At 47.0% G+C, this 22,012-nt stretch overlaps 1 protein-coding gene and 1 pseudogene across 1 annotated transcript in view; both read right to left on the reverse strand.

Annotated features, from left to right (window-relative positions):
• Positions 1-4,557, reverse strand: part of SAAL1 (serum amyloid A like 1) — a 46,519-nt gene extending 41,962 nt beyond the window's left edge. The window contains exons 1-2 of the mRNA XM_036888141.2: positions 4,385-4,557; positions 759-872 (exon numbers count right to left, since the gene is read on the reverse strand). Coding sequence (XP_036744036.2) covers positions 759-872; positions 4,385-4,519 — 249 coding nt within the window. The 5' untranslated portion in view covers positions 4,520-4,557. The remainder of the gene's footprint in view (positions 1-758; positions 873-4,384) is intronic.
• Positions 4,558-6,544: 1,987 nt separating this feature from the next.
• Positions 6,545-22,012, reverse strand: part of LOC130684886 (serum amyloid A-2 protein-like) — a 163,687-nt pseudogene continuing 148,219 nt past the window's right edge.

Below are 22,012 nucleotides of genomic sequence, written 5' to 3' on the forward strand. Positions count from 1 at the left end.
GTCACAGATATGTTCTTTATCATGATTATAGAGATGGTTTCATGAATGTACATATATATCAAAATTTTTCAAATTGTACATACACTTAAAATAGGTGCACTTTCTGTACATCAATTATACCTCAAATATATGCAGTGTTTTTGTAAATTACACCTCAATAAAACTATTTGTAAAAATGGCTGAAGACAATGAATAGCCATTGACAATTTTTAAGACAGAAGAATACAATTAAATCTGTGTTTTAGGAAAGATGATTTGGGAGGCAATGTGGAGGACAGAAGGGAGGGGAAAGAGACCAAAACAAGGATTTTCATCTGCAATGTATTGCAAAAGTCCAAGCAATAAAATGAGAGATTATGTAAGTCAGTCTCTTTTCCCATCTTTCCCTACCTGTAAAATAAGGGTACTAGTTATTATGAAGAACAAATGGAATTACACGAAAATGCTTTCATGCTATGGAGTACACACAAATATTAAAATACTATTGCAATTATATACTTGTAAGTCCTCCTTGTCTCTTTCTTCTAATTTAATTGTGGTACATCAGTGGTCTCCAAGAACTCCTAACCTGCCCTCAAATACAAGGCCATCATTCTCTTTAGTATAGGAACTTTCCTGGACTACAAGCATTCTGGTATTCAAGAGAACTGTATATTTACCCAAATCTAATGACATTTCAGATCCTCTACCCTGAAAGTTAAAAAGTTAAGCATTCACCACTTGCTTATGCAACAGTCCTTTCATTCCCAACTCCATACCTCATCCATTGACATATCCCATACTTTGCAAATTTCATTCTCCATTTCTTCATCAAGCTCCATCTGATGTTTATCATCATCTGAGCTGGATGTGGTGTTCTCAGGGCTAACAATCTTCAGAAACATAAAGGAAGAAAAAAGATGAATAGAATCTGTCCATAGTACTCAAGTAATATCATCCCATAACTATCTAAAGTCACAAAGACACTATGCTTAAAATATCTTCTCTTGCGAAAACCTTGCTTAAAAAAATTAGTGCCTTGGGCGGGTCTATTCATTCAACATTCATGGAGTAAATACTGTTGCTAGGCACAGAGGTAAGCACAGGGGTAGAAATTCAAAGATGAGTAAGATTTAATCCCCTGCCTTCAAGCAGTTTAGGATCCAACGGGGAAACACATGTAAACTGATAATCAAAACAGAAAAGGCAAAGTGATTCGACTTAATTGTGGACAAAGAGTTCTGAAAGCAAAAGTGATGTACCAAACCATGGCAATAACACAACACAAAGAAATACAGATTGGTAAGGAAGATGTTAAACTGTCACTGTTTGCAGATGATATGATATTGTACATAAAAAAACCCTAAACAATCCACCCCAAAACTACTAGAACTAATAACTGAATTCAGCAACATTGTAGGACACAAAATTAATACACAGAAATTTGTTGCATTCCTATATACTAATGATGAACTAGCAGAAAGAGAAATCAGGAAAACATTCCATTTACAATTGCATCAAAAAGAATAAAATACCTAGCAATAAACCTAACCAAGGAGATGAAAGACCTATACCCTGAAAAGTACTTGAGAGAAATTAAAGAAGACACCAATAAATGGAAATACATCCCATGCCCATGGATAGGAAGAATTAATATTGTCAAAATGGCATTCCTGCCTAAAGCAATCTACAGATTCAATGCAATCCTACCAAAATACCAAAAGCATTCTTCAATGAACTAGAACAACTAGTTCTAAAATACATATGGACCACAAAAGACCTAGAATAGCCAAAGCAATCCTGAGAAGGAAGAATAAAGCTGGGGATTACACTCCCCGACTTCAAGCTCTACTATAAAGCCACAGTAATCAAGACAATTTGGTACTGGCACAAGAACAGACCCATAGACCAATGGAACAGAACAGAGAGCCCAGATATGAATCCAAGCATATATGGTCAATTAATATACAATAGGAGCCTCGGATATACAGTGGGGAAATGACAACCTCTTCAACAATTGGTGTTGGCAAAACTGGACAGCTACATGTAAGAGAATGAAACTGGATTATTGTCTAACGCCACACACAAATGTAAACTTGAAATGGATCAAAGACCTGAATGTCAGTCATGAAACCTTAAAACTCTTAGAAGAAAATGTAGGCAAAAACCTCTTGAATATAAACATGAGCAACTTTTTCCTGAACACATCTCCTTGGGCAAGGGAAACAAACATTAACAAGTGGGACTTCATCAAACTAAAAAGCTTCTGTATAGCAAAGGACACCATCAGTAGAACAAAAAGACATCCTACAGTATGGGAGAATATTTTCATAAACGGCATATCTGACAAGGGGTTAACATCCAAAATATAGAAAGAACTTTCACGCCTTAACACCCAAAAAGCAAATAACCCGATTAAAAAATGGTCAGAGGATCTGAACAGACACTTCTCCAAATAAGAAATTCAGATGGCCAACAGGCACATGAAATGATGCTCCACATCACTAATCATCACGGAAATGCAAATTAAAACCACAATGAGATTATCACCTCACACCAGTTAAGATGGCCAACATCCTAAAGACAAATTTTGTAACAACAAATGCTGGCAAGCATGCAGAGAAAGGGGAACCTCCTACACTGTTGGTGGGAATGCAGATTAGTTCAACCACTGTAGAAAGCAATATGGAGGTTCCTCAAAAAGCTAAAAATAGAAATACCATTTGACCCAGGAACTCCACTCCTAGGAATTTACCCAAAGAAAACAAGATCCCTGATTCAAAAAGACATATGCACCCCTATGTTTAGTGCAGCACTATTTACAATAGCCAAGATATGGAAGCAACTTAAGTGTCCCTCACAAGACGAATGGATGAAGACGACGTGGAACTTATACACAATGGAATATTATTCAGCCATAAGAAGAAAACAAATCCTACCATTTGCAACAACATGGATGGAGCTACAGGGTATTATGCTCAGTGAAATAAGCAGAGAAAGACAGTACTAAATAATTTCACTCATTTGTGGAGTGTAACAACAAAGCAAAACTGAAGGAACAAAACAGCAGCAGACTCACAGACTCCAAGAAGAGACTAGCGGTTACCAAAGGGAAGGCAATACAGAGTGTGGGTGGGGAGGGAGGGAGAAGGGGATTAAAGGGCATTATGATTAATACACATAATGTAGGGGGGGTCATGGGGAAGGCAGCAAAGCACAGAGAAGACAAGTAGTGACTCTATAGCATCTTACTATGCTGATGGACAGTGACTGCAATGGGGTGTGAGGGGGGTCTTGATAATATGGGTGAATGCAGTAACCACAACATTGCTCATGTGAAACCTTCATAAGATTGTATATCAATGAAAACCTTAATTAAGAAATGATGGAGCAATTACCTATGCCTGGAAGAAATCGGGGAAAACTTCTTGTAGGAGGCGATCTTTAAGCTAAATCTGAGGGGAAATATGAGTTTGTGTTATGAAGGACCAAGAGCATACACAGAAAAGTACAAGAGTTCAGAATTAAGAAAGGGCCTAGCATGTCTGGGGAATGCTGAACAGTATAATGTGTCATGTGCAGATGATGCTGGCAAGGTTGCCAAGAGCCCCGGGTTCCAAGCTAAGAAACATGCTGTACATAAAGGGAACTACAAGGAAGTTTTGTTTGTTTTATTGATGAAGATTATTCTGCCAGCTGTGTAGAACACGGACAGGAGAGGACAGAGATTGGAAATAGGGAAATCAGGGAAACGTGGGAAGAACGAAGTCCACACTTACTGAGGGCTCCTATCAGCCAAATACCATGGTAAGCACTCCAGGGCCACTGTCATCTTATTTAACCTACACAATAAAACTCTGTGTACAATAATATTACCACCCCACTTTACGTAAAGTGAGAAAGAAATCGAGCCTCTGAGAGGTTAGGTGACTTGCCCAGATTCATGCATCTAGTAGGCGATGATGAGGCCGCGCATTTGATTAACAGCAGTAAGACTCTTAAAATCACCATTTATTCTATTACGACAGAAGTCCACGAAATAGATAAATTAGGACCTAGGCTTCGGAAGCGACAGTGGCAATGGGGAGCAAAAACCCGAGCAATATATTTACATGGTCATGTAGTTTTGGAAAATCTGCAAAAACAAAGTATTTTTACCCGCAAGCATTCCAGCATCCCTGCCATTATACTTGTCTTTGTGCTGAGGGCATGGGGGAGTGGCTCTCGGCACTTTCGGGGTCCGCGGAGGCGGTCACCACGCACAGCGCGCGGGCCCGGGCGCGCGGGCCTGGGGAGGGGCCGTGGTGGGGGTGGCGGCGCCCCGGGCAGGAGGGCGCTGCCAGAGGGGCGGCCGGGGGCTCTGGGGAACGGAGGGGGAGCCCAGGCGAGACGCGAGTTTCCACACCTGGATGAGCCCGCTAAGGACGCCGAAGAGCCAGTGCTTGCTGTAGACCGTGCTCCCGATGCAGTCTCCTCCGGCCACCTCCTCCTCCTCGCTCTTGTCCCGACTAGGCGGCGGCGGCGAGGGATTGCGATCCATGACACGGCCACCGACCGCCTTCAGGAGCTGCGCCGGAAGCCGCCGGAAGAAGCGAGAGGCCGCCTGGCGCCAAGAGGGCCCGGCGCGCCCGGCGCGACTCCTGCCACAGCGACCCCTGCTGCCCGGGGCCTACCAGAGCGCCCACCCCTATGCCCATCATGTGCCCATCATGCTTGGGAGCCCAGAAGACTTATCTTGGCCACCCCACCCTACCCAGGACCCAGGCTCATGGGAACCGTGGAATACACTCACTGAAGGAATGACTAAATGAACTACTACACGCAAAAGTGTTTCATAAGCTCTAAACTTCAATACAAATGCTAGTTACAGCAAATAGTTAAGAATGTTGGCTCTAGCAGCAAACAGTGGGATTTGGATACATATTTGAACAGTTTGTGCCTCAAGTTTCCTCAGCTATAAAATAAGGAAAAGTGAAATGTGAGGTCCAATGGGCACAAGAAAACAGAGCAGTGGCTGGCCCATAGTTAACTCAATGAATGTCAGCTGTCATTACTATCATCCTACTATTAACTAGTGTTAGAGGAACTTAAAAACCAACCAGCATGAGGACTGACTTTATACAAACCACTGACTCTGACAAGGATAAAAACAGATTCCCAAGAAGGCATGAACAAAGTGGGATGAGGCATTACTGTTAAGGTTTAGGGGCTGGCAGATATGGTGCACTGGGAAGCTGGTGTTCTGTACTGGTCTGACCCACCAACTGGGGAAAGAGAGAAGGGAAATGACTTTGAAAGGTATTTCTAATCACCATGGACAGGGACTGGTTAACAACTGAATCTGGAAGGAAAGGATGGGAGAGGAGAAAGATTCCTGGAAATCTGTCAGGATCTCCACGTCAGGGAGAGAGACCACAGAAGGACCCAGATTCCTGTGAGGCCTCTAGAAAAAGACCCCCACCAAAACTCCGTATTAAACAATTAAGCAAAGGCAGAATCACATTCATTCTCTAAAGTAAAATATCAAAATGGGAATATAAACATTCTTCAGTGAAGATTAGTTAAAACTAAAAAGCCAGGAATAACCTGGCCTGGAATGTTTGAACATTACCCCAGATAAGAAAGTACCTCGGCATAGCCCGTGTCTCCACTGTGTCAATTCAATGAGGCTACTGTAAAATTTACTTTAGCCTGCTAAAGGCCCAGTTTATCTTTAACTTTACCCAGATGCTGCTTTTCCTCCTCCAGCCCCTAATCAAGTAATACAGAACCTGAGCAAATAATATAGCCGGCAGGCCCAGCCGTCAACAACATAGTGAAGGGCAGGAAGGATTCCACCTTAAAGATAAGATCGCATTTTTACACCCAAGAAGTTAAGAAGTAAGATTCTTAACTTATCATTTAACAAACAGACAATAAGTCAGCCCATCTTGGGAGCAAGACAGGCAGCCTTGATTGATATGCTCCCAAACCAAGAAACTGCTATTCTGGGAAAGAACCAAAGCGGTAAATTTCTTATGTTAACTCTGCAAAACAGTCCGGAAAACTGGTAAGAAACTTAGTGTCTCTTCAAAGATAAACATTTAGAGACCATCAGCGGGTCTGCATCCCTAGCTCTTTGTCTCTCAACCGCCTATAAATCTCCTAGACAAAGGGCTCTCTTGTCCCCTCCTGGCGCGAGCCAAGGAGCTCTGTCTGTCCTCCCACTCTCTCTCTCTCTCAATAAAAGTCTCCCTGGCTCTCCTACCTCCACTGTTTGCTAAGTTCATTCTTCGACTCCGCAAACAAGAACCCCGGCATCAGATATACAATGCTACCCAAATTACTATTATTGGTTATTAGTGTCTTATCCCCTTTTTATAAAAAGAACACCAGTAATGATTATTGATCATCCCCATGGTATTAAACAGGCTCATATTCCCAGGAAGACTGTCATATGCTGTTTCCAGAAGCCAAGACAAATTGGATTTCACAAGCATTTATTGAACAATTTTTGTGCTCTTAATGAATTATCAAGGACTATGTCTATACAATTCAACAGCCTAGCTCAGCACCTGTCCCAGTCCTCAGGGGGCCCTGAGTGCGCCTCCTGGGAGCAGCGTGAGGAGGAAGCTCAGTACTTGGCAGGCAGCCCGGCGGGTCTGAAGTGATTGGGGTCCGGGAGTAGGCTCCGGCCCCACTCATTGGCAGCCTGGTCCGCCCTCGAGTCCTCCACTCCATGGCCACTGTCTCCATATTTAAAAAGGTCTGTGACTCTCTGAGAATTCTCTCTGGCATCGCTGGAAAGGAGGTAAAGGTGGACAACAGTCAGGGGCTGCTAAACAACAGCCCCGCCCTCTGTGCCCCTCCCCTTCCCAAGGAATTAGTGACCTGAGAGGGACCCAGGCAAGAGGGGCTAAAACACTGGGCCTGCCCGGACACAGCCCATCTCAGCCCAGGCGGATGCCCCCCTCCCGTCGATACTGGGCGAGCAGCACCCACAGGGGCGGGTGGGGAACCGCCCATTCCCACCAGCCTTGTTCTGGCTCTATCAGCCTCTCACAGCCCATGCTGGGCCCAGAGGGGAAGGGTGGGCAGGAGGAGGAAAGGCCTCACGCTACGGGAGCTTCCCCAGGCGTTGACCCCTGGCAGTCCAAGCCAGCCAAGCTCTGCTCACCCAGCCTGGCAGCCCCAGGGCCCCGGGTACCTGATCACTCTAGCAGCCCAGGCGCCCCCAGGGCCCCTCTGGGCAGCGTCGTAGTTTTCCCTGGCCTGCGTGGAAGTACTTGTCCGAATCTTTGTAATTGGCTTCTCTCACGTCAGAGTAGGCCCTCATCATGTCTCTAGTTCCTGGAAGGGAAAGAAAAGGATGAGAGGAAGGTGACTTTTTTCTTGGATGTAATAAAATAAATATCTTTATGTATTTATGATTTCTGACATTCAGAACTATAGTTTTGTTGAGAGGTATGACAATTACTATATTTAGTCCCTCTGACTTACTGATTTAAATAGATCCTTGGATCTACTGCATATTAAGTACTTTATCAGTGCATAATAAATACTTCCAAAGTGCCTGACACATTGTGTCACTTGAGGGGTCAAAACCAGAAGTAGTGGTTCTCCACCTCTAGTGTGCACAAAAATCACCTGGGGTGCTTGGAGAAAGCCAGCTACCCAGGCTCAGCCCCAGAGATTGTGAACAAGTGGAGGGGCACTGTGTGGACCCAGGCATCTGCACTTCACATAACACCCCAGGCCCCAGGTGATTCTCACGCAAATGTCTCTAGAACAGCCCTTTGAAAAACATTCACTTAAGAGGCGAAAAGATATTTTAGTGGGGTCTGTGAGAATTTTGATGGGATTAATGGCAAACTCTTAAAACAATTATAAATATTTACATCTTTCTCCATCTTGTGCTAAAGAAAAAAATGCCTTTTATTTCAATATCTTACATTATAAATCATCCTTGCCATGTCTAGTTACTATAGCACTTACAGATCTATAAATCTGACCTTTTTTTGTGACATCCTTTAAGTTTTCTGGTTTTGTTAGAAATTCTTTGCAAATACTTCAGACATGCCTAACAATACTCATCAAATTGATCTTCATTCACTTACTTGTTTATTTGTTCAGCAGATGTTTAGTCAGTGTCTGTTAAGTGTCAAAAGAACCAAAGATGATTAAGGTGTAGTCATGGCCTACAAAGAACCCACTGATATAATGAGGCCATCTTTATCTGTCCTTGTCTCTTGCTCCCAGACTTCTTTCTAGGTGCTGGTTGGTACAGTCTGTCAATACATTTTATGTGACCTAGGGCAATTTACCTAACTTCTGTGAGTCCCCATAGACTAAGACTTCCCCGAGTCTCCATTTATACAGTGGAAGAAAAGAATGTCTAACTCAGTGATAGTTATAAGGATTAAATAGGGTACATAGCACATACCTTTAAATTTTTAATTTTACTCATAAGAGTAACAATAAGGTGAAACTGGGGAGGCAAGAACAGATCAGAGCATTAGTAGAGGTTCATAAACCAGGACTGCAGGAGTTTCTGAACTCTTTTCAAAAGGATATGTGGAGCTAGTTGATTTCAGCAGGAGATGGATAAGATTGGATGTGCATTTTAGAAAGATTACTCTGGGAGACATATGGAGGTTGGATTAGAAAGAATTTATTGGGGAGGCTGTTATATTAATCCTCACACAAAATTGTGAGAATCTTGCATAATAGCAGTTGGAGTTGAGAGAAGTGAACAGATGCTAATAAAGCTATCAAGGAGGTAGAATCGACCAGATAAAGTGACCGATTAGATGTGGCAGCAAAGATGGGCATGTTTAGATGGAAAGGAGAGAGACGATGAGTTCTGCTTGGAACATGCTGAATCTGACACATGGGACATTCCAGTGGGGGTGTCCGCCTCCACTTTCAGAGGGAACAGCTCAGCTTTTTTTACGGGCTTCTGTGTAAGATTTCATTTGAGCCAAGAACTGACTGCACTGCTAAAAAAGAGGGGAAAAGACCGATGTAGGTTAATGCAGGTATTCTAGGAAAATAGAGCTCTGCTAGAATTCAAATTGGGAGAAGGAAAATATTTTAATTATAATTCTCATCAGAGTTTGGCATAAGATAGCTTAATTCCTATACTGCTTATAATTTTTGTATCTGATTTTTAAAAATCAAAGAATGTTCCTGATACTGCTTTCACACCACTAGAGGGCAGTTGTTCTATTCCAAATCGCATGCCTAACAGCTCTGGATACATTTGAGAAGCGATTTAAATGTACTTGGGCAACCCTTAGGGAGGATAAACACTTTAGAAAGGTTTTGCGATTTTGTAAGTTTTATCTAATCTCTTTGTAAACAATGTGTGGGTGTTTCTTGGGGTTGAATGAGAGTCTTAGTTTTTTGTCCCTGTTCTGGTACCCAGATAAAGGAGGGTAACCTCAGCATAGCCCATGTTTTTATTATGTTCATCATGCAGGCCCAGGTTATTTTTTTAACTTTACCTATATGCTGTTTTTTCTCCTTCCGGCCCTAATTAAGTAGTTTGGTAACCTAGGCAAATGATTTAGATGCAGGCCCAGTCATAATCAACACAGTAAAAGGCAGGAAGAGTTAAGTAAGATTCTTAACTTACTCTTTAGCGAACAGAAAGTAAGTCAGCCCACCTTGGGGGCTGGGCAGGCAGTCTGTTTGATATGCTCCCAGACCAAGACACGAGTATCCCAGGGAGAAATCAGAGCAGGAAGTTCCTTGTGTTAAGTTAATTCTAAGTCTTCAGAGACCACTTAACAAGTCTGCACCCCCAGACCTTAGTCACATTTCTAAAGAATCCTTAAAAGGGGGAACCCCCAACCTTTCAGGGTGCTCCTCTCTCTGGGGTCGCCCGCACTTTCTAGGTGCGTATCCTTTTAATCTTTTCCGAACCTTTCAGGGGTGCCTCTTCTCTAGGGCAGCCCACACTCCCCTTTCTCCAAGTGTGCTCCTTTTGCCTTAAATAAACGCATCATGTCTGCGCCTTTCCAGTAGTAAGTGTTTTATTACTTCGCTTTGTCATTCTAATCCTCCGAATTCTGGCTTTAAACTTCACTCTATCCTACCTCAGACAAGTAAGGAGGGGCTGCTGAGAGCTCAGACCTGGGCTTACAAATTACCGTCTCCTGGGTGACCGGGGACTGCAGCCTACAGTCAATGCTCTTCAGTAATCTGCCTGCAAGCCTCCCAACTCGGGACTCAGTTCCCACGCCGTGCAGAGCCAAGCAGACGCTGGGTGCCAGGTGACAGTGGCTTAAGGAGTTAGCAGGGGTCGTGCCCCATGCTGAGTAGCTGTTCGATGAACTTCCTTTATTCCATTCTGTCATTCCCTAACACTCTTGCTTTAATGTATTCCTTCCTCACCTTGTCCTCCGACTTCCCTGGGTCACCGAACGGGACTCTCCCTGACAGTTTCCTTTATTTGGGAATCGTGTTTAAAACTTACGTGCGGGAGTTGCATGTGCTCAGAGGACAACGCAAGGACATCTATCAAGTCTCCAACCTATGCATACACTCTGAAGTATGAAGATTTCTATGTTGAGCTTTCTGTATACATAGTAAGTAAGCTAAAGAAGAGTTTATACTAATGTCTCCAACCAGATCTATTATCACATGGATATCGCCACATACTCTCCTGGCTTATCTGTAACCTCCCAGTGCAATACTGAGAAATCAGGCTCCCACCATCCATAATTTATTTAATTCATTGATTGCTTCGTTCCAGATTACAGATACAGTAGTTTCAGCACAAAAGTCTCTCACAAACATGACAAAACACCTATTTCAGCTTTAGGACTCTGCAGTGTTTTCAGAAACTGAAGACGAAGATAAAATATACCTGGGAAATATATATTAGCTCATCTGAGTGACCAAATGTGTATTTCTTATGACTCGTTATACCACAACTGTACTTTCTATGTAAGTGGCTGAAACCCAGTAATAAAAGACAGATAAACATGAGAAAACAAATTTAGTATCATGCATCTCTCTCTGGTTTATATGGGAGATTCTCAGTAAAATTTACTAAATTCCCCAAATGACCCAAACCATCACCACAAATGCCACCTTCATCTAAAAAATAAAAGAAAGGTGTTGGGTGAGGGGCAGGCCACTTAAGGGAGGTTTTCAGGCAAAGCACTGTAAAGAGGGTTCGGTTGTTTTTAAAATCTAAGTCTTTGCCTTTGCCTGTGTTAAGAGTTTCTAGATTTAGTCATTTCCCTCTTCATGTTTCAGAGCGGGAGACACCCTGTCAATTCATGCAAAGGTTAATTTCTAGTGGGTTTTCAGAGCTTCTCTTGTGCTTGCAGTTTCTTAAAAATAACCACCTTACAATAATCACTCTGACAAAGATGCAATTGCGGGGTGGCAAAATAGGCGTCTCTTCAGATCCTTAACTATGGAGAAGTCGCAGGACATTTGGCTCCATTATAGTCTCAATTTCCAAAATTTAGTGGTTCCCTGTATGGAACCTGGAACCCAACAGAGGTGACTTGCAAATCACTGAGAGAAGATGGACTAGTCCACAAATAGCAGAGGGTGGTGCTGGGACCTTTTACTCTATATGGGAAACCATGAAATAAATCCCTGGCATAAGCCATGTTCATTAATTGATTACAGATGATTCATAGACTTCACGGTGAAAGGCAAATCTTTAAAAGGCATTTTAAGATGAAATGTGTTACACCTTAATGGGGAAGAATTTCTTGAATCAGAAACAAAACAAAACAGCACACGTCTTGCGAGACTGTTAAATTGACAAATCAACTATATTAAAGTCAAGAATGTTCAATGTAATGTTGTATGCTAAGTAAACTTAATAGAAATCAAGAACTTTTGCTTTATTGCAAAGCAATAAACAGAGTGAAAACAAGCCACATGTTGCAAGAAGACACTTCCAACAATTGGTAAAGGATTAGTAACCTGAGTATGTGAGGAATGCTAAGGAATCAGTATGAAAAAGAGAAAAACCCGAATCAGACAATGGATACAGGTAAGAAAAAGTACTTTCCAAACCAGGGAAAAGGAATGAGCCAACATCATGTTGAGATAGGGACCGTGGGTGTAGTCAAGAGTAGGGTGAAGGCCTCTGGAAAAAGACCCCTACAAAAACTCCATATTAAACAATTAAACAAAGACAGAGTCACATTAATTCTCTAAAGTTAAATATCAAACTAGGAATATAAGCCTTCTTCAGTGAAAATTAGTTAAAACTAAAAAGCCAGAAGTAACTTGGCCTACAATTTTTGAACATCTCCCAGATAAGAAAATACCTCAGCATAGCCCATGTCCTGTTTGTATCGATTAGATAAAGCTATTGTAAAATTTACTTTAGCCTGCTAAAAAGCCCAGTTTATCTTTAACTTTACCCAGATGCTGCTTTTCCTCCTCCAGCCCTAATCAAGTCAATAACTCAGCTCACCTTGAAAGCAAAACAAGCAGCCTTGACTGATATACTCCCAATCCAAGAAACTGCTACTCTGAGAAAGGATCAAAGCAGTCAATTTCTTACATTAACTCTACAAAATAGTCTGGAAAACTGATAAGAAACTTAGTGTCTCTTTAAAGATAAACATTTAGAGACCATCTGGTGGACCTACATCCCTAGCTCTTTGTCTCTCAACTGCCTATAAATCCCCTAGACAACGCACCACTGTGGACTCTCCTGTCCCCTCGTGGTGTGAGCCAGGAGCTCTATTTTCTCACTGTATCTCTAAATAAAAGCCTCTCCCTGGCTCTCCTACCTTGACTGTTTGCTAAGTTCATTCTTCCACTCCGCAAACAAGAACCCCAGCATCAATGTGAACAGAAGTTCTTTACCATCAGTAGTTACAGAAATGCAAATTAAGATGACAATTCAATGTTTAATCTGTAGGTAAATATCCAAATATGACAAAACCAAGTGTCATGAAAGTGTCTGAAGCAGGAGAGGCTAAAATGATAATCAGAGATGAATACTAATTCCATCAAATCCAAAATAACCTCTATTTAATATAGCCCATTACTTTAAAAACATCACACACACACACACAAAATCCCACCAACACAATGTGTTTATGGCTTGTGATTTTTATGTTATATACATTGAAAGATCTATTTTAGACTTATTAGAGAAAAATTTTGAGCATATATCACATCTTATTTTGTGCATACAAAAGTAAAGAAAACCAAATATATTCCTTGAGGCATTTCTGAATACTTTTACACGGATGGCAGTCTGAATTCTGGAAACACTTTGCCCATGTTTTTCCATGAAGGAAACGGAAACCATTCCCCCAACCTAACCCTCTCTGAATTTCTGCTCCACAGAACCTGTGAGCATATAACACGGTTCTGTTTTACGTCACTAACTTTGGGATGGTTCAATGCTCAGCAGTAGATAACTGGAATGTCCCTCATTCAGAGAGAACACTGGCAGGCTTACACAACCTTTTTTTCTAGATCCTTCTATCCCTTGGGTGACTTGTGTTCACATGAATGACCTCTACAGCACTCCAGTATCCCATTTCCTGTCTCTCCTCACATACAGTGATGTCCTTATTTAAGCCACCTGAGCTGCCTTCCTTCCTTCAGTTTACCAAAAAAAGTCAGGGTCCCTCTGGGATTTCAATGGCTGCCAATGAGGGTTTGAGATAAGGGACACACGGAGGCCTTATCTCACTGCCCCTAAAAGACCCTATGACTCCACCCTGGGGTCACCAAAAGGCAGGACTCTGAGCTGAGCCACAGGTCACAAAGTCACCATGCCAACCTCCCATACATCATAAGGGACAACACAAGTAATAGCGTCTGCAGGTTGGGGTAAGGGCCACTCAGGGAGTGGAGTCCCTTGCCTTTGGCTAGTGTTGTCCCCCACCGCCAAACGCTTACCTCTTCTGCCATAAGCAGGTACAGGTGGATGTTTGCAAGGGCAGGGAGCCTCAGTGAAAGGGCGGGAGGGGCTGAGGCCCCTGAGCACTGGCAGAGGAGGCAGGGGCTGGGGGCTGAGGGGAACAGGTGCTGACTGCTCTGATCCCTCCCCACCTCAGGGAAGAGGTGACAGAGGAGACCATGGAGATGAGGAGCAGGCACCCCTGCGTGCCTGGCCCTCACCTGTTCCTGCTGCTCCTGCTGCCACATGTGCTGCTGAGCACAGGACAATCCTCGTACAGCCCCTCAGGCTGGAGGAATGTCCATCAGGACACAAGGCAGCCCAAGAAGGAGGAGAGGCTGAAACCCTGTGAAGCTGCCTTCGATCTTTACATCATCCTCGATGCGTGAGTGGCCCTCCCACCCTGGCCCCAGGTGCCCCTCAGGGTGTGCCTGTCCCCAGGGTCACAGCTGTATGAAGCGGCCCAAGGGGACCCCTGCCTCTGAGAGAGGGGGAAGCAGGGACAGTTATCACTGGGTTGTTCTGGAAATAGCAACCATTCATGGAATGCGCCTGGTTTATACACACTCTAAGAATGATAATCCTGACATCTTTAGAATTCTCAACCCCTAGTTTTCTCACCTTCTGTTGACACTTAGATGCAGCCTAGAAAAGAGGAAGGAATGGTAAAGAGGAGAAGGATCCCCTTGTGTCTGTGGGAATCTCACATGTATATGTGACATTCGGAATGTTTATGGGCATCAGAGAAGGACCTCCTTGCGGGCTTTTCTAAATCGTATGATGTACAAAGGACATCAACCATCACAGCTCCAGGGGAAGAGCCCAAGGACACCATCCTTAGTTACTCCCCTTACCATCCATGGAATCTTGACCAGAATACTCAGTCAGGGAGCTTGCCTTCCATAACCTGGAAAAGAGCAGACCTACACTGAGGAGCGTTTGCTAAGACCTTTGAACCCTGGTCAAGTAGGGCACGTGCACATGCTTCCCACCTAGACAGAAGAGGCCGTAAGGCCCCCACCCCCTTCAGCATCCTCACTCTCCATCCAGGGAGTCAAGTGGGAGCTCATGGGAGGGAAAATCTGACAGTAGGAACAGGAAGGGCCTGTGGCTTCCTTGCCAGTCACCGCATGGTGATAGGAGAGTAGTGGCCCCCGCCTGCTCCTGCCTGTCCCTGGCAGTGCTGCTGGAAAAACCTTCCATGTCCAGAAGGGCTCTGCTTTGCAGACTGATAAGAAACAAGGGAAATAAATAGCCTGAGTAGCAACCCCTCCCTGGCCTGAGGAGCAGGCACCTTTGGAGAATGTCTCTCAGTGCCTCTGTGGGTGCTGGGGAAATGGTGGAGGGAGCAGAATTTCGGTGTGTCAAGAGGAAGTAGTGCCATGTCACATACAGACTTCCAAATGGACTCCCAAGCTAAGGGGGCATGCCAACATAGCCTGATGCCCAAGAATCTGAGATCCAGCAGGGGAGTATTGGACAGGACTGGGTTAGCCTCTGAGCCTGAGGCTTCTGAGCTTCTAAAAGGCTTATAATGGAGTATGGTGCCAAATGTCCTGCCCCCCTCAAACACCTGAAAACGGCAGGACTGGAGCAGACGGCTGGGAATGGACAGTCCAAGCGGAAGCGCAGACTAGGAGAGCCAAGAGAATCAGAATCAGAACGAGTTTTCCAACCAACACATCCTCTCTCAATCCTTGCCTAATAGCCTCACCTACCCATAACCAAGCATCCTGGTTTGCCACGAAAAGCCCATCATCCCTGAGGACAAGTGTCTGGCTTGTCACCCTGCCTCCCCTCACACTGCCTACAGTCACCACCAGGGGACCCACAGATGTTGCTGTGTGCACGTGACCAGCTGCACCTCTGTGGACGGGGAGGAGCTTGGCAAAGAGCCTGCTGGCAGACTGGGAGGCAGAACCTCTGCCCACTGATGGATGTGCCCCACCCCTCTGGCTCACGTCTCCTTTGTTTTCAGGTCACACAACGTAGACGGAAATTGGAAGGCTATATACCAGTTTACAGAGGAATTGGTGCAGAATTTCCAAAAGTACGGCTTCTTCACGCTGTAGGGCGTCGTCCTGTGCCAAGCAGCAACACAGCTGCTTAGACTTGATGGACACGGGACGCCCTCGGGTCAGGAGCACAGAGTCCTTAAGTGGGAAAGAAGGAAGATCACACTGGGCCCACTGGGTTTTGGCAGCTTCGTTGGCTCCTGCCTGGGAGTTAGGCCACTTTGCAGGGAACACAGTCTGCCCTTGAGGTCCTTACAGGGCGGGAAAGGAAGTTAAGTCAGGCTGACCGGTAACTCAGTAACCCAACACTTGGTTAAATGGTGGTGAGGGCAAAAATGAAGGGACAGGGTCTAGCCATGGTAACAAAAGACAAAGCAAGAATAACTAGGGAAAGAAATCAAGGATGGCCTCCCACAGCATGTGGAAATTTGAACTAGTTCTTGAAGGATGGGGAAGGCATCATCAAGGAGACTTCTTGTGTAGTGAGTGGTCCAGGTAACAGGGTTAACTCTGGAGGGCTGGGAGGTGATGCTCCACAGGTGAGCCTGGGGCCAAGGCAATAGAGGCTCATAAAGCCCGGCTGAGGGGTTCAGATATCTTTTCTGTGAGCATCAGAGAGCTATAGATGATTCTTGAACAGAGGTCTGACACCGTTAAACCTGTACTTCAAGGAAAAAATCTCCATAGTTGAGGGTAAAATGTACAGGGACAAAAGCCAGGACCCCTAGGAAGCTCAGCTAGGGATCTATGGTAGCAATTTAACTAAGGGATGATGAGGGTGAAGGCACCAGAGGAGAGTGGCCATGGAAAGAAAATGGAGTGGCCACCAAGCGGGAGAATAATTTCTTGGAGATGAGAGGGAGGTGAAAAAGTAGGTGGGGAGGAAGGAAGGGTGGTGAGTGTGTAAAGACTTTTACAGTAGAAAAGAGGCCAGTGGGGAACCCTCATGCAGGGGTGTGTAGGCATCCATTTTCTTGTGAAGGCATGGTGTGCATGTGTGTGTGTGTGTCACTTTTGAGCAGGATGCAATCCTGGTACTCCCTGCTAGGGAGGACACACATCTTACAGGACTCAGAACCTCTCACTAAAGTTATGGGAAGTTCCAGAGCTTGGAAAATAGGCCCCCAAACAGAAGAGTTCATGGGGAGCAGGGAAATGGGCATGCACACCTCCCCAGCTACTCTTTAGCATCTTTTAGCCTATCATTATGGCCTCATACTAGCCCATGCTTCCTCCCCAGCCCAAAACGGAGGATATCCTTCATAACCTTTGGAACACAGGCCGACACCCTCATGACGCTCACCTCGGACAGGTAAGTGATGCTTTAATCCCCTAAGGCAGCGCCAGCGGGTCAGGACACAGGACAGCCAGAGAACTGAGGGGCTCCCTGAGGCTGCAGTGGGGAGCACAGCTGGGCTGCCTAGGCTGCACTCAGCGCCCACCGTGACAGCCCTAGTTCCCTGGCTCCCAGGGGCCCTTCCAGGACTGACACCGGCTGAACCCTGTCCTACTAGACACTCTCCTCTTCTCTCAGCCCAGCCCTCCATCTGCCCTCAGTCCTTCTCTCCATGCTCAACCCCTTCACTAGAACAGGCTGTGAGGATTCCCGGGATGGGGTGGAACAGAGGTGAGGTCCTTTATGTTCACTGCTGGGCACCATCTGTGTGTGTCATTCTATGCCCTGGGCCACTGGGTAAAGAGGGAGACGGAATCAGAACCAGGGAGGAAGGGATGGGTGGTGTCTGAGTGTTGGTGCTTCAGTAGAGGAGAGCACGTTCCCAGTGGTCAGTTGATCCGAAAGACTGGATCCTGAATGCCAGGCTGGGCCAGGGTGCTGGAGAAAGGCAAGATGGGCCCACATCCCAGGTGGGTCACAGGTGGGACGTGGGTACTTGTGGAGCATCTGAGTAGCTGGGAGGTTAAGATTCTCATGGAGGCAAATGACTGGAACCCACATGAGAGTGGGTGGAGCACCAAAGGGGGTCCCAGGACCTGTGACACAGGGCTTCTGTTCGGGAACCTGGGAAGAAGCCAGGAGCAGAATGAGCAGGGGTGGCCAGCCCTCGGGGGAGAGAGCCTGGTGGGGGCCAGGGCCAGGGCCAGGGGAGAGCACCCCCAGGTCTGACCCTGAGGGGCAGGGAGCACACGCACACTCAGTGGGCTTGGGGGGGACGGGGGTGGGGGGGACCGTGCTTGCACATGGTTTGCATGTAGGAGAGACAGACCTGTGTGGGTTTGAGGTAGTAGAAATCCATTCCACTGGAGGGACTCTGGCAGACGGGGGTAGGGGGGGTCGGGGGGAGAGAGAGGCAAGGGTGCTGGGCCTGGGCCTCTGGAGGAGCAAGTACCAGATGGGGGGAGGAGGACACTGCCACTTCCAAGTCGGGGACACAGGGCCCAGGCCTCATGAAACCAGGGAAGCTACGGGTAGGCTCGTGGAGGACCTCTGTGACCCTCTCTGGGATGTGAGGTTGAAGCCCACTTCCTGGATAGAGTGTTCAGGCCAGGAGTGGGCCCAGGAATTAGATGTGAAACCCCGTGTCTTTGGGAGAGTGATATTTTAAGAGGAGGTGGTCCTAATAGGGCATCAGGATCCCTGTGTCCCTTTCATGAGCAACAGTGGGAGCAGGGCTGGAGGGGCAGCACTCCCAGGGGAGAGCCAGCTCAGACAAGAGAGATGACAGGGGAGGTGGGTCCACGGCAGGGACTGGGGTGGGCTCAGAGGGGCGGCACACTGGGGAGTGCAGGTGGCCAGTGGGAGATCTCCCTGTGGATCTTCCAAACTGTGGGGAGAGGAGGAGAGGGCATTTGCATTGGGCTGGGCAGGGTCTGCTTTGGCCTGAGCTGGCCATGGGTCCCAGGCCTCCACCCGGGGCTGGACAGGGCAGTGCTCGACCTGGGGCCCTCAGATCTCACTCCTGGACATCAATTCTCCTACCCGTGGTGAGAACCCAGTCTTCAGGGTCCATGCTGTCCTTAGCCTTGCTGTGCCAGCGCACCTCCTAACACGGGGTCAGCCTCACATAGGCCCCCCACACCCTCCCAAGTCCCAGTGCCAACCTGAGCTGTCTGCACTAACAGGGCTGGTGGCAGCCTGGGGGTCTCCACGCCTTCACCTGCACACGGACAGCCCACAGAGCCACTTCCCCAGCCTCTGCTCTGCTCTTTGGGAGCACTTGACGTCCAGCAGCCTTAGGACTATAATTCCCCAGATTCTTACCTCCTAAGCACCCATCCAGAAGGGGAATGCCTTGGGGGGACTGAGTCACCTCAGGGGACTGAGGCACGGGAGGGTGGGACAGGCCAGTGGTATGAGAAGGATGACCTTTCCAAACTCAGCCTTGCTTGTGGGAGGACAGTGCCCTCCCCAGGGGCCCCCGGGGCCGAGCCGTGCTGCCCGTCACATTGTGATGGTATCACAGTTGGGATGTCCCCATGCTCAACCATGTACAGTCAAGGCATTTCCATGGGGTGAGACAGTGCTGAGCACAGAGAAAGGCTGGCCATACCCTGGGACCAGCAAAGCAGCGTCCCCTCCCCACCCTGCTCACAAGATGGGGCACTGGGAAGGTGGCAACCAGGTTGGCCAATGCCAAAGACACAGGGCAGAAGGGCAGGAACAGGGCTACTTGGGCCTCTCCCATCTGGGTGGGTCTGCAGATGCAGGTGGGCCAGGACAGCATGGGACTCTTTGTAAAAGGCAAGTCCTCATTCCAGCTCCCACCTGCTCTGATTTCTTTTCAGCAATGAAATTCAAAATGGTTTGAGGAAACTTGAGTCCACGGTGCCTGGTGGAGTTGCAAATATTCATAAGGGATTTCAAAAGGTATAAACTCTAGAGCTCAGAGAACTGCCTCTGCTTTATCAAGTTCTTAGAGGATCATTGGATCTTCTCACACCCCCCACCTCCATTTTCCTTCTTTGTTTTGCAGGCAAATGAGCAGATTCAGAGAGTGTATGACCAAGAAGGTAAGCTGCCTGGTGACGTCTTTGCGGTCAGGTCTGGGGACAGAGCCAGGCCTGGGCCTCAGTGAGGTACGGGGCCGGCCCTCCCTGGCCACACCCAAGCACTGACTCCTGGAGCTAGTTGCTTGCCCTCTCTGAGATGCAGCTTGCTGCTCTGAGCAGTGAGGCTGAAAAACACCCCTAGTAATGTTTCTCAGCACAACATGGGGTCATGTGTGCACCTTCTTGGCTCATAGGAAATATGAGGTGCTGGCCCTGGAGTCGGGCTGCATGAAGAACAAACGGGAAAACCCAAAGGGGCTCCAGTTTAAGACGAGAGCTTGATCTTCCCCCTTGCCTCCCACACATTCTGGCCCTGACCCTGACTCCTTCTCTCTTCACCTCCTTGCCTTTCACTGATGCTCCTGCTCGGTGTTTCCCACAGTGGAAAAGGCTGTGCCCAGCCCAGAACCATCTTCACCTTGACTGTAGGCTCTAGAAAAGATGTGTGGGCCCGGGGAAAGGCATTGAGCTGGGCAGGGAGTCTGCTGCCCAAGTGCCTCTGACCTCGTGCCCTGACCTGGGTCTGCAGATGGCCGCAGGTGAGGTCTGGAGCTGGGCCAGGCCTGCACGGACCTGTGAGAACCTTGCACGGTCGGTGTGCCTGCTCCTGCCTTTGCTCATCTGGAAGGCGATACTTGTCCAGTGAGATAGCTGGAGTTGCCTTTCAGGGCAAAGGCTGTACTGTCTGGTAGAAGTGACGGTTCTGTGAGGAAGAACCCTGAGCTGGGCTCAGTCTCCTCATTTGCAAAGTGGGTCCTGGGCTAGGGCCCCTTCTTGCCCCAGGAATAAGCTACGCAGCCTTCCAGGGGTATGGAGCAGGCAGATGTTCGGGTCTGTGCGTCAGCTCCTCAGGAGGGTGAGTGTGGGGAGCAGTGCCGGGACGATGGCAGCCTGTGGCGGCTCACCCCCGGCCCTTCTACCGGCGTCGTCACTCTTGCCTCTCCTGCAGATTACAACATCATCAGCCTCGTTATAGCTTTGTCTGCTGGAAAGCTGCTGCCAAAGACCTTTCAAGAGGCTACAAATGAAGTGAGTCCAGTCTGTCATATCAGCATTGTGCTCCTTGTGTTTGGTGTTTGGATATTTTATACTCAATGTCTTCTTTCCCTTAGGCTAAGAAGGCTCGGAATTTGAGGGCCAAGGTTTACCTTGTCGGTGTAAAAGATTATTCTAAAGACCAGGTAATTCTGAACAAGTAACCAGGTGCCATCTGTGAGTCTAGCTGGCAAAAGCTTTCAAAGGTGGCTCTCACAGGGTTGCCCAGAAGATGGGCCTGTAACCCACCCCAAGTGTCTGCACAGCAGATGGTCCTGCAGAAAAAATAAGTGTTACATAAAACCCGCACAACAGAGGTGCGGGTGGAAGAGCTTTCCATTCTCTGAGGGTGGGCTGCTGGCAGATGCCAGGGTCTGGCCCTTGGTGTCTAAAATGGCATGAGGCAAGAGACTGTCTCCTGGAATGGGGCACCTCTGAGTCACCGTTCCCTGGCCGTGGGCCCATGCAATCCTCTCTCCCTTGCAGTTGAGCAGTATCGCAGAGAGGAAGAACCAGGTATATGGGGCTGAGAAAGGATTTAAATCCCTGGAGGACGTTGTTTTCCCAGTGAGTGTGCACCTAAATTGAGCAGGGGGATGGGGTGGCTTTAATCCATGCCCCTGCAAACCACTGTCCCTGAACCTGCCATCCCTCTCTATTCCAGCTTGTGAGAAAATCCTGCAACGATATTATGGGTAAGGGAGCACACAGGTACTGTGTGGGAGGTAAGAGCTGGAGCCACTGTTCTAGACACAAGGGTGTGGGGGGGTGCTCCCATGTGTGCTGTGTATGAGCATATGGTCTACATGCATGTGTGGGGTGTGGGCGGCATGTGGGGTGCTGTGAGTGGACTGTGTGTGCGGTCTATGTGTGTGGTGTAGATAGGAGGGGTACTTGCATGGAAGTTTGTAGGGCAAATGGGTGTGCTTTGGGTGGATATAAGCATGTGCTACTTTGCAGGGTATATGTCAAAGGTTGTGGTGTGTGTGTGTGTAATGACTTTTTCCCCAATACTATTGACACATAATTGACATGCAACTCTGGATGAACTGAGGTATACCACATGATGATTTGACACACAGGTATTGCAAAA

The sequence above is a fragment of the Manis pentadactyla genome, chromosome 9, assembly GCF_030020395.1.
Source record: "Manis pentadactyla isolate mManPen7 chromosome 9, mManPen7.hap1, whole genome shotgun sequence".
Classification (NCBI taxonomy): domain Eukaryota; kingdom Metazoa; phylum Chordata; class Mammalia; order Pholidota; family Manidae; genus Manis; species Manis pentadactyla.